Below are 13413 nucleotides of genomic sequence, written 5' to 3' on the forward strand. Positions count from 1 at the left end.
TCCCCATTCCTTCAGGTATGGATTCATTCCTTCTTTGAAAATGGAAGGTTACCTATGAAATATTTTAGGTCTAAACGGTGCTTTTATTAATATAGTACAGCAATCAGGCAAATCAATTCCTTTCCCCACCCCCAAGAAAGATAATGAAGGTAAGGAGATTAAACATTGCTTATAAGAAACAATACAAGCCAGCCCTACTCTGAACATTTCTTCTCATGTTTCCCACCTTTGGTCAACACAGCTGATACTCAGCTAATGTGGTTGGTTTTCTAGAATATAAATTATGGCAGTTCACGAGGACCGAAAGTACAGATCAATTAGTGCCTACAGATATTTATGCCTTTAATAATATTTTCCAATTTTACTGGTCATTTATTGGCTTGTACCTGGTACTTGATGTTTTAAAGAATTTGATCCCAAGATATACTTTGGTGCTTATGAACTGTCACACTTGGTTTAAAAAGCATCTCCATGGAAGTCTTTTTTAAATCTAATAGCTCCTACTGAATACCTAGAGAAGAAGTTTAAACATTCAACTTCAATAGCCCATGGGGACTCTGTGTGTAAACATTCTTGATAGTGTACCCTTTTATCTCGGGTGTTGTATTTATTAACAAAGGCTATTTCTCTTTGGGGCAAATGTCAGAGTTCTTAAACATGAGTTTTGTTATGCCTTCCAACGGATTGTTTTGCCCTTGAAAACATCTCTGCGGTATCATAAAAGTTGAGAACAAACCTGTCACTGTGACTCTAAATACAACTTGTCAGGAATGTTTTTGATCTGTGAGGCAGAGCCGAGTAATATGGTCTGTGAATAACAGGTGTTCTATTCTTAAATTAATTCTTTTGCTGACTACAGGCCTGGCGTTATTGCTTCTAGAGCAGGGTGGGGAACCTTTTTTCTGCCAAGGGCCATTTGGATATTTATAACATCATTCTCTGGCCATACAAAATTATCAACTTAAAAATTAGCCTGCTATATTGGGTCAAACATTTCACTAACTCACCCCTAATGCCTTGGCAGGGCCAGACCAAATGATTTCGCGGGCCTTATACTGCCAGTGGGCCGGACATCCCCACCCCTGCTCCAGAGCCTGGGTTAACATTAGAACTGCTGTTACTCCAAAGAGCTAGACCTCACCAGATGGAGTTAATTTGGCTAGTGGAGGGCCTGAGCGCGTTCTCAGGACATGGGCCGGGTGTGTGTGTGTATGGGGTCGGGGTGGGGGATCTGCTTTGATTGTTGACATTTGGGATCCCGATTTAATGCCTCCACCCCCATCTGTCAGCTTCCAGCTGATCAAATGAGCTTTTTCCCAAAGCTGCAAAAGTGGTTGAAATGGCCACGCCCCCATGTTGCCAAGGAAGTTACAAGCATTCATTCCATCAGGTGTAAGAAAGGTGGGTGGAGCCTGAGATTCCAGCACCCACTGTGGGGGGCGGGGGCGGGTAAGCACTTTCTCACGGTTACCAAGTGACCGCCTCATCGCTGGAGAAGCCTCGGGGCAATGCCGGCTGCCTCATCGATTTAGAGACCTTTCCAGGCAAAGACGACTTCAGAAGCCATTCCCTCCAACCCTTCATTCTACAGAAGCGGACACTGAGGTCAGAGAAGTGGTTTGGCCAAGGCCAGCAAGCAAGTTGGCAGGGGAGCCTAGAAGCCAAAGTCCCAACCGGGGTCCCCACGTGACCTCGCCCCCAGGCGGGTCTGTTCATAACTAGCGTTTAAGTCAGGTGCGCGCCCCCTGGCAACTCCTTGACTCTGCCCAGTGCTGCCCAGCGCAGAGGCCCGGCCTTCAGTGCTGGGGACACAGCTGGGCGGAGCTGGGCCAGCTGTGACGCCTGGATTTTTGCACACGTTTGAGAAACAAGCAAAAATGCAATTCTGTATCCCTTTATTTAGAAACAGGTGGGGAATGCTGTGTCCCGTCTGGGAGCAGGAGTGGACTGGGAGCGGGAGCGAAGGGGTTGGGGTAGGTTTGAGGGCTGATTCCAGTAGTTTGCGTGATTCAGCACCAGAGCAAATGCTTGGGCATAAGGTCAGCCTTGAACCCACATAGTCATCGTCATCTTGTCTAATATGTACAGCATAGTCTACAGTATGTATGCTCCTTATGGCTTTGTCCCGGAACACATTGCTATGACGCAACAAAAATCTCAAGTCTCAAGAGGAGAAGGTGCAAACGCTTTATGAGTTTATGGCCGAGACTGGTGCCAAACGGGTCCCCGAGGCACAGGAATGCCTCTGCTCTGTTGGGGCTCATCTGACTCAGCTGTGTCTGCTTTTCCATCTTGTGTCTTGCCCTAGGGTTCGGCTGGGTGCGCAGATGAGGCCTGAAGATGGAGAAAAAGCAAACCCGCGCTCTTTCTGTCCCTCCCTCCAGGGATGGCTGGACTGACAGGAACTACGGCCAAAGGCGTGGAGCAAGATTGCAAGCCCGCAGCTGGGTCTCTTCTCCACTGAGCAGGTCAGAAGGTAGAACTTCAGTCTCGGGTTGATTCCCTTTAGCTTTGTAAGGCCCTGGTACACGGGAGCTGGCTTCCCACAAACAGCCATTCGCGGTGACCCCGGCATTACAAGTCCCCCGTGTGTTTAGCTGGTGGATCGGTGGACATCTGATTTCAGGGTTCCCAGGAGGAGGGTGTAGTAGCTAGTGGAGAAGTCCTGACATGGGGAGGCAAGGGGGCTGGGGTACCCACACCCCCCATGGGTACTCGCTGACTTTGGGTGTCCATGAAAGAAAGCCTACTTTCTCCACCTATTAGTGGGGGTGTAACACTTGACAGTGAGTGGAGAAGAACTACTCTCTCATCCTCACCCTCCTTCACTGAACCTGTCCCCTTCCACAACCCCAAGTGGTGTGCTCTTGTCCTCTGTCCGAAGCATCCTTCCCTTTCCGGAGCAAAAGAATCCTTCCTTGCCCTGACCGGTTTGGCTCAGTGGATAGAGAGTAGGCCTGCGGACTGAAGGGTCCCGGGTTCGATTCCAGTTAAGGGCATGTACCTTGGTTGCGGGCACATCCCCAGTAGGGGGTGTGCAGGAGGCAGCTGATCGATGTTTCTCTCTCATCGATGTTTCTAACTGTCTATCCCTCTCCCTTCCTCTCTGTAAAAAATCAATAACATATATTTTTTTAAAAAAAGAATCCTTCCTTGCTTTTGGTCATTTCTGCTGACCTCCTCAAGCTTGCATCATGCTTTGGACATCCCTCACTGCAGTCCCGGCTCACTGTTGGTCATTGCTGTTGACTGACTGGCCCAAACAGAACCACCCCTTCTCGTCCTGGGAAGGGGAGAGGCTGAAAGAAACTGATGGCCGCAAAGCATCACCTGTTGGATTTCAGAATCCCCGTCCCCCATCCCTTCTCAGTAGTCTTGTCACCTTAGGTGTTGTTGCTAGCGGTCAGGAGAGGGACATTCGTTGAGATTTAGAACCCACTTGGGGATCATTTTGGCCCATCTCTGGAATTTCTCAAGCATGGGGCATTTCCCATAATTGGCAGCTATGATGGCACTGAATCTGAGTCACGTAAGTGGCACCTGTCCGTAGGGGATATGAGGCTTGCAAACTTCTAATCAGCCCGATACATCAATCCCACACTATGTGCTCCAGAGAAGGATTCGGGTAAAAGTGGGTCTATCTGCCCTGGGCCTCTCTCCAGGCACCTCTTTTCTCTTCCCCTGTTTCTCACCACCTTGTCTCGCCTTGCTCGTCTTCTCTTCCTGGCTGTGAGTGTCGCCCAACTGAAGCAGTAAGCACGCGTGCCCAGTTTGCCCTGAGTGCATCACTGAAGAGAGAGACCTCCTCGGTCTCTAGGCCTTGACTGCAAAAAGGAAATTTCTCCCTCCAGGTCATGGTCCTGACAGCTCTCTGTCCCACATGAGTGCTCGACAGAGTTCTTGGGGGAAAGGCCAAGAACAAGGAGGTTTCAAGCCAGCTTAGCTTCATGGTAAGCAGGGAGGTAGTTCAACCCCAACACAAGGGGGAAAGACATCCACCTTCCTTCACTGCTTGCCCCCCTTGTCACCCACAAAGCCAGTCCCCAAGGCCTCTGAAGAGGGGTGTTTGTGTCACAAGATGCTGGGCTCTGCCTGCCAGTTGCTGATTCAGGCCTCTGTCTCTGGCTTTACTGGGAGAGCCTGGCAATGCCTTTTCTACCCCAGCATGCAGTTCTACGCCTGGACTCTACCTGCTCACTTCCTCTCTGGGATGTGGGGATAGTGACTTCAAATAACTCAGCAGGAATGCTTAGGGTCGGCATCCCGTTTGGCAAACCTAGGGCCAGGGGTGAGTATAATACTCCCTGGATCACTGCAATGCTGAGCTCAGAACTTAGGTTCCCACAGTGCTCCGTGAAACTCTTTCAGAGCCTCCCTTCACTCCAAACTCTGATGGGAAGCCAGGAGACCAGCACCTGGATTTCCTGGCTGGTCCAGACATTTCTACAGGGCCCCAGGATGAACTGCTGTCGAAGTGCCCAAGTCACAAGGGAACCAGAGAGGCCTGGAGACCGAGGATTTCACCGGGGTTGTGAGAATGAGAGCAGGAGAGGAGTCTGTTCTCGGGTTGTATATGGTCTGCACCCTGGATGGCATGTTCGAGAACAGACACATGCAGGTAGCACCCCCTATTGGTATACTACGTAGTTTGGTACATCAAACTGTTACTTGAGGTCCATGAAATGGCTAACTGGTCAGAAATGGGGAAAGCCAAGGCAGAGCAGCTCCACTGGCCTTTCTGAGACAGTGTTGTTCTTTATTGCATTTCCCACAGATGATGGTGACAGGGAAAAGCAATGAAGTCAAAGCGATGGTGTGAAAGTACCACCAGGAGCACATCAGGCTGTCTGTGGCGCTCTCATTTCTGGGACAGGAAAGAACAGATGCATTACAACGCTGGGTCTTCAGTGGCTGAACTGAGAAGGTTGGCATTTGCCTTGGACGCAACTGTCTCTGTTGGGGACAGGTGAATTCTGGCAGAGCTGCGGTGGCAGGGGGCAACGTGCAGGGCCCTTAAGAACCGGAAGTAGCGGGTTGAGGGAACAGCCGCTTCCACACGTGGTGCACTTGGTGGGGGTAGGTGTAAAGACCAAAGCAGGATGCACCCCATGGGGTGCAAGTCTCCCGGGGTGCTCTGCATCGTTCCTTAGCAAGGTTAAAGTACAGCGATTCTACATGATGCTAATGAAGTTTATAGGTTGTCCAGCTGGAAACCTCCATGCAGGGCCCAGGTGTTGGGCTGAGTGGAGACTGAAGTCTCCAGACCTTCCCAGGTTCTTCCTGCTAAGCTGTAGCTCCTGCAACTCTTAACCTTTCATACACCCACCACCCAGGCACCCCCAGTGTCCCCGCCCTCTTCCCCAGCCTGTGTGGTGTGGCTCCTGTGTCTGTCAGCAGCCTTTACTTCTCATCCTCATCCCCCTCGCTCAAGCTGCTGATGGAGGCTGAGGCAGCTTTGGGTGAGGAGGGGGGTGAGGTTTTGACTGGAAGCCAGGAGAAGGTGGGCGACGGGGAGCGGGAAGGGGACCGGCTCCTGGTGGGGCTGCTCACGGGGCTCTGCTTCGGGGACAGGGCCTGAAGCATCCGGCTACTCCTCTCCTGGAACATCTGCTTCTGCAGAGAAATTAGAGAGAAAGCATCTGTTAGTTACCTGAGATCACAGCGAAACAGCAAGGAAAGGCAGGAAGGAGAGCCCCCCCAAACGTCTGCGCCCCCACATGGACTTGTACTCCAGGCCATGTTGGCCAAGACTCTCTAGGGAGGAGCTGCATGAAACTCAGGACCACGGAGCTGCTGACCCATAAGGGCACCGCCACTGCTGGTGCCTGGCACTGTCTCCTGCGTGCCCTCTTCTCCTCCATCTACAAAATCTGAGTGGCTGTTATTTGCCAGGCGAACAGCAATGTCCTGGATCCCGGAAGGGCAGCAGGAAAGAAAACCCCAAATCCCTGTCCTCATGGTTATTGTATAAGGAGGCATCACACACACAAAATCAACATAAGATGAAGGATGTCAGACGGAACCATCGTCTGAGAAAAAGAAATGGACAGAGGAAGGAAATAAAAAAAAAGAGAGGGATGTGAGCATGGAGACAAGTGGGGTGCAGTTGTAAATGGGGTGCTCAGGGGACGCCCCCCCCCAGCCCCCGAGAAAGTGCTATTTGAACAAAGACCTGAAAGAGATGAGGGAGGAGGCCACATGCAGGGAAATTAGGAGGAAGTACAGTCCAGACAGAGAACCCCGAGAAGGGAGCATGGAGTTCACGTTCAAAAGGAGCAAGGAGGCCATGGTGGCTGGAGTGGAGTCACGTGGCTGAGGAGGGGCATGGGAAGAAGGGCATGAGGGCGAGGTCGCCAGAAAAGTCCCAGCGAAGTGTGCTATGTAGGGTCTTGGTGGCCATGTGAGAATTTCAGCCTTTATGCTGAAGAAAAGAGAAACCCTGCAGAGTGCCTTTACCTCTGCAGTTCTGAGCAAAAGAGTAACAAACTGCCCAGCCGGCGTGGCTCACATTGACCTATGAACCAGGAGGTCACAGTTCAATTCCCGGTCAGGGCACATGCCTGGGTTGTGGGCTCGATCCCCAGTATGGGGCGTGCAGGAGGCAGCCGATCAACGATTCTCTCCCATCATTGATGTTTCTATCTCCCTCTCCCTCTCCCTTCCTCTCTGACATACGTAAAAATATATTTAAAAAAATAATAATAACAAACTGACTTTGGGTTTAAAAAGACCACTCTGCAGTGCTGGGAGCAGACCACAGCAAAGCAAGGGCAGGGGCAGGGAGAAGAGCCGGGAGCCGCTGCAAGGAGAATCTGAGACTGCGATGGTGCCTTGGACTAGAGTGATGGCCAGGAGCTTGGCTGGAGTCCGGGTATGTTCTTTTTTATTGATTTAGAGATGGAGAGAGAGAGAGACAGTAACATCAATGATGAGAGAGAATCCTTGATTGGCTGCTCCTGCACACCCCCTACTGGGGATCGAGCCCGCAACCCAGGCATGTGCCCTTGACTGGAATCGAACCTGGGATTCTTCAGTCCGCAGGCCGACGCTGTCTCCACTGAGCCAAACCAGCCAGAGCCCGGTCTGTTCTTTTCCCATGGTATTATTAAGGTGTCCTTTACTTAAAGTAACACCTTTTAGCATGCAGTTCTGTGAGTTTCGATAAATGCCTATAGTTGTGTGATCACCACCACAAACAAATTCTAGGAATGTCCCATCAGCCCTCAGTTCCCTCAGGACCCTTCTCTAGTCACCCCCTCCTCAGCCTCTGGCAACAGATCTGGCTTCTGTTCTGCAGTTTTGAAATATCACTGAAATGGAAGTGTGCAGTATGTGGTCTGGCTACATGTTGAGGGCAGAACCAGCAGGACTCGAGACAGATGGGCTGTGGGGCGTGGGAAGAAGAGGCATCAAGCGACTCCGGTTTCCAGCCTGTGAAACTGGAAAGCCGGCGATGCCATTTTTTGGTGCGGGGTGGGTGAGGGATGGGGAGTGGGGAGCGGGGGAGGTTGTGGGGGTGAGGGAGGTTTGGATGGTAAGATGGGTTTTCCAGTCTGGGACCTCAGGTGCCTGCTGCCTGGTGCTTTTGTAACTGAGCCCTCCCCTGACACTGACTTTCTGGGGAGCCCCTGTGTGCCAGGCCGCCCCAAGCTGCCCATGGATCTAACCTTCTGCGCTTTGCCTGCAGCACACGCCCCCCGCCCCCGCAACCCCAACACACATGCCCTTGACCGGAATTGAACCTGGGACCTTTCAGTCTGCAGGCCGACGCTCTATCCACTGAACCAAACTGGCTAGGGCTCCTACTAGGTTATTTTATTTTATTTTATTTTTTTAAAATATATTTTATTGATTTTTTACAGAGAGGAAGGGAGAGAGATAGAGAGTTAGAAACATCGATGAGAGAGAAACACCGATCAGCTGCCTCCTGCACATCTACTGGGGATATGCCCGCCACCCAGGTACATGCCCTTGACAGGAATCGAACCCGGGACCCTTCAGTCCGCAGGCCGACGCTCTATGCACTGAGCCAAACCGGTTTCGGCTACTGCTAGGTTATTTTAGACTTTGCTTGTTGTGTGAGTGATTCATTTTACAAACCACTACTGAACCTCTGGGACCAGGGGCTGCACAGGAGGTGGCCCTGTCTGAGCTGGGACTTCGGTGATGCACAGGAAGAGGGGTTAGGCATGGAGGGAGCCCGTGGACTGCTGGAGGGCTCACTGGCCAAGCAGAGGGAGCTAAGTGGAAAGTACTCAATATGATTGCTTGGCGTGGCCAGAAGCCTGAGTTATGTGCGTGTGTGAGTGCACGTGGAGCACCAGGAGGAGGTGGGATTTCCCCCCCTCCCCCAAAAAAAGCCCCTGGAAGATTTTAGTCAAGGGAGGGGTATGATCAGATTGGTGTTTTAGAAATATCTTTGGGTGTGAGCATAAAAGGAAGGAAAGAAACCATACAGGAAAGGAACTAATGTTTGGCTGTAGTAAAATTTCTGAACCTCCAAAAAGCCACCGTGAAATAGATAAAAAGCAAAAGAAAAAACTGGAATTTTTTTGCACCATTTAACTGCAAATTATGAATCTTAGTATAGAAACAAAGCTTAAACATAAAAAAGAAGGTAAAAACTTTCCCAGGAAAATGAGCATATGGCATATACAGGCAATTCACAGAAGACTTAAAAATGAACCGTAAAAAAGGTTCGGCATGACGAGTAAACAAACAAATGCAAAATGACTGAAGTGAGATTTCTTTTTATATATCAGACTTGAAGATTTTTTAAGCCTCCCAACTTAAAACAATTGTTTCCCAGATGTAGTTGACAGATGGCGCTTTGGAAGCTTAAGGCATACAGTTCTGTGTTGTAGCATCTTTGGGGGTTAGCATGCTCTGACTTCTTCATCCTGTTCTTACGTGTAATTCCTACAAGTCTTTCTCTTGTGGTTACTGTGAGGCTTACATAGAATATCTTAACATTATAACACCCTGTTTTGAACTTTATGCTTTCACTTCTCCTCCTCACATTTTAGGTTATTGATGTTATCTGTTAACATACTTTTATTGTGTAAACAATAGCAGGTTATTGCATTTCTGGTTATTTTTACCACATTTGTTTTCTTACTTTTAAATTCGAGTTGTAACTGAGTGATGTATCACCACTACCACATTACAGAATCTAAATTTGACTAAATATTCATTACCAGTGAGCTTTATTCTACTTTCTCTTTTTTTTTTGGGGGGGGGGGAGGGTTGAGGGAGATGGATGGGAGGATTCAGGGTTGTAATTTAAAATTGTTTACATTTTGTTTTTATCTATGGAGATCTCAAAAACTGTGACTGCCCAACCGGCATGGCTCAGTGGTTGAGCATCAACCTATAAACCAGGAGATCACGGTTCGATTCCCAGTCAGGATACATGCCTGGATTGTGGTCTTGATCTCCAGTGTGGGGCATGCAGGAGGCATCCAATCAATGATTTTCTCTCATCATTGATGTTTCTCTCTCTCCCTCTCCCTTCCTCTCTGAAGTATATATATATTTTAAATTGTGGCTGAGGTCTGTAACTTTAAGTTTGTAATCTAGGCTTATATGATACTAGAGGCCCAGTGCACGAAATTCGTGCACGTGTAGGGTCCCTAGGCCTGGCCGGCGATCAGGGCCAATCAGGGCCTTCCGGCTGCTGGCCAAACCTTCCTTCATTCCACACTGCCCCCTGGTGGTCAGCACATGTCATAGCGAGCAATCGAACTCCTGGTTGAACTCCCAAGGGGACACTTTGCATAATATATATATATATATATATATATATATATATATATATATATAGAGAGAGAGAGAGAGAGAGAGAGAGAGAGAGAGATATTACCTAACTAATAGTCACTAGTGACACACCTGAGAAACTCAGGCCAAACAAAACCTAGCCTAGAGACTTGGATGACATTTTAGCCCATCCAACTCATTGATAAATCCTTAAAGCTTTAACCCTTCCCTCTTCCACCCGCACCCTCCCCCCCGCCCCAATTTATAATGCCCTCTTTTTTTTATATATATTTTTATTGTTTTTTAAAGAGAGAAAGGGAGAGGGATAGAGAGTTAGAAACATCGATGAGAGAGAAACATCAATCAGCTGCCTCCTGCACATCTCCCACTGGGGATGTGCTCGCAACCCAAGTACATGCCCTAGACCGGAATCGAACCTGGGACCTTCCAGTCCGCAGCCGACACTCTATCCACTGAGCCAAACCGGTTTCGGCTATAATGCCCTCTTTTTAAGAGAAGGATGGTGGAATTACTTTGCCTTGGAATTAATGGTATAAAGATGTACCTTCTCATATGAGTAATACTGATTTATCTCTATCCCTGGTCACTTCCTACCTAACAGTCTGCATCTCATTAGTATTGCAGCAGTTTTGGCTCCCAAGAATAACCCTCTAAGGAGGATGATATGTATACCAGTGAGTCTAATACCAGGGCATTCATTCATATTTTTATCAGCATATAACAGTTAAGTCATCCTTGAGTGTACTGTACTCCCCCCGCCCCCATCCTCCCCTCTGGCAACCATTAGCTTGTGTTTTTTTAAAATTTTAATTTTTTTATTGATTTCAGAGAAGAAGGAAGGGAGAGGGAGAGAGAGATAGACATATCAATGATGAGAGAGATTCATTGATTGGCTGCCTCCTTCACACCCCCTACTGGGGATTGAGCCCACAACCTGGGCATGTGCCCTGACTGGGAATTTAACCGTGACCTCCTGGTTCATAGGCTGACGCTCAACCACTGAGCCACGCCGGCCAGGCAACTTGTTCTTTATGGGTCAGTTTCTGTTTTTTTTTGTTGTTGTTTGTTTTTTTTTAAAAAAAATATATTTTTATTGGTTTTTTTAGAGAGTGAGGAAGGGAGAGGGGGAGAGAAAGAGAAACTTAGATGTGTGAGTGGAACATTGACCTACCGGGAACTGAGCCCATAACCCCGACATGTGCCTGGCCAGGAATCGAAACAGCAACCCTTTGGAGCACGGGACAATGCCTAACCAACCAGTTTCTGTTTTATTGCTTTTAGATTCCACAAATAAGTGAGATCATACAGTATTTATCTTTCTCTAACTTATTTCACCCAGCAAATGTGGCAGCAGGACAGGCCCTAGGGCCTGCATGGTTTTTGTTTGGGAACCTGAACCAGGCAAGACTGCACTGAATTCCATGACTAGATGGGGCCATGGATTTTGTTGTGTAGATAGGGAGAGACATGGGCAGTGCCCTCTGTTGAAGTGCCACTGTAGGCAGGGCTGTTGGATGGGCTATGCAGCTTCCTGTGTGTCTGATTAGGTTCCCTCTTGGGTAGGCTAAAGGCTGTGTTCAGAAATAGGCAGAACTATGAGTCAGTTTCCCTGCCTGCGCACAGTGGGAGAGCCAGCTCCGAAGCCAGAACAGTTCTACCTGGTGGACTCTGGTGCAGTGTTGCTGGGCTACACAGATTTCTAGGTGTTATGGCCAGACTCTGATCAGGCCGGGCCAGGAATGACTCAGGTCCCTTGCCTGGAGAGGCAGACCAGGCTCCAGGGTAATAAAAGCCTCTGAGTATCCAACTTGGAGCACCCTACACCCTGCTGAGTTGCCTGTTCACATTACACTCTGATTTGGCTCTGCAGATGAGCAAATATCCTGGCTTGGACTCCTACTTGGGTGCTATAGGCAGGACCTTGGTCTGCCAAGATCAGAGGGCTGATTGTTTCAAACCCCTCCCCCTTTTCTGTAACATGAGATTCTCTGTGGGCAAGCACTACTGATCCCCCTGTGGGGCGAGACTGGAGTGGTGGCTCCCAAGAAGTGACTACAGTGATGGGGGAGCTGGATGTCCACCCTGGGATCTCTTTTCCCACTGAAGGAACCATAGGCTCAGGGAGACCTCTTGGTATGGTGCTGCGCCAGCCTGGGGGAGGGGCAGTTGGTTAGCACACAGTCACTCCTCTACCCCTTCTAATGTGATCTGTCTGGGTCTCTGGTACAGGGGATGCTTCAGCCTCACCCATGTGTTCTAGCCTCCTCCCAGGGGTGTCTTGCCCACAAATAGTTGTTAGTTCTTCTTGTGTGTGTGTGTGGGGGGGGGAGCAAAATAAATAACCACTATGTTGTCATCTTGGTGATGTCACTGTCCTAAGATTTTTAAAAATTTGCAATGGCTAGTGTTGGTGAGAGTTTAGTAACAAGACCACATGCATGTTACTGCTAGTGGAAGGGTAAAATAGAACCGTTGTGAGGGGTAATTTGGAAATAGGTGCAAATACTTTTTTCCTGAAGAGATCATCAGAGATGTAAGTAAATGTTTATTGTATACATGGATATTCAGTGCAGTGTCATAACAGACAAAACTGAAAACGCCCTAAATAGATGAGAGAAATCTTGCACAACTGAGAGGCTATACTAAGCAGCTGATGAAAATCAAGTCCTTAAAGAATATTTAATCATGTGAGAAAATGTTCATGAGCTGTTACAAAGTAAAAATGATTTTACAACATGATCTGCATGATCCCAATTTTGTAAAAGGTTATATGAACAGGGGTGGGGGGGCAAAAGTAAGTTTGCAGATGTTCATATGGAAAATAATATAATAATTAATAATTAATATAAGAATAAACTATGTCTTCTATACTCACAACTATAAACCTACCATCTCATTACCATTAATATTTTTGTGGTACTGCCCCAATCTTGTTCCTGTCTATATGAACTACACCCTATACATGTAGATGGGAAAAAGATTGGGGCAATACCCCAAAAATATTAATGGTAAGAACTCTGGGTGATGAGAGACTGCAGGTAACTTTCTTCTCTTTGTTAAATTATTCTCAATTGGTACATTTATTTAAAAAATATAGCCTAATGGGCCTGTGCTTAAATATTGCTCCTAATCATAAGGAGCTCTTCAACAAATATGCTCTAGAAAGAAGCAAAAAGGTCACCAGAAATGACCAACGAGACAGGACCACTACGGACGGAATTCCCTTATATATCATTAAAACTTGCTAGAAAATGGAGTTTGACATTATTTAAAACTAGAGGCCTGGTGCACGAATTTGTGCATGGGTGGCATCCGTCGACCTGGCCAGCGATCGGGGCTGATGGGGGCCCTCTTGCCCAGTCCCAATTGGGCTGATCGGGGCTGGCCAGGGGGAGGGACCACGGGAGGTTGACTGGCTGCGGGAGGCTGGCAGTGGGAGCATGCTGACCACCAGGGGGCAGCTCCTGCGTTGAGCATCTGTCCCCTGGTGGTCAGTGTGCATCATAGCGACTGGCTGACCAATCGTTCAGTTGACTGGTCATAATCATTGCTTAGACTTTTATATATATAGATTATACCAACATTTGTGGCAGCTGAATGTCACAGGTATTTTAGTCTCCTTTTATTCTTTATTTT

At 48.3% G+C, this 13413-nt stretch overlaps 1 protein-coding gene across 3 annotated transcripts in view; it reads right to left on the bottom strand.

The window, feature by feature from the left end:
• Positions 1 to 1878: 1878 nt before the first annotated feature.
• The window catches only part of PCYT1B (phosphate cytidylyltransferase 1B, choline), a 106891-nt gene continuing 95356 nt past the window's right edge, over positions 1879 to 13413 (bottom strand). For 2 of the 3 annotated variants that reach the window (XM_081115158.1, XM_081115157.1), the window contains exon 8: positions 1879 to 5613. In XM_081115158.1, the coding sequence (XP_080971284.1) occupies positions 5401 to 5613 (213 nt within the window). In that variant the 3' untranslated portion in view covers positions 1879 to 5400. The remainder of the gene's footprint in view (positions 5614 to 13413) is intronic. The other variant, XM_081115159.1, reaches the window with a different exon arrangement.

The sequence above is a fragment of the Myotis nattereri genome, assembly GCF_964212035.1.
Source record: "Myotis nattereri genome assembly, chromosome: X".
In the NCBI taxonomy this organism is placed as follows: Eukaryota; Metazoa; Chordata; class Mammalia; order Chiroptera; family Vespertilionidae; genus Myotis; species Myotis nattereri.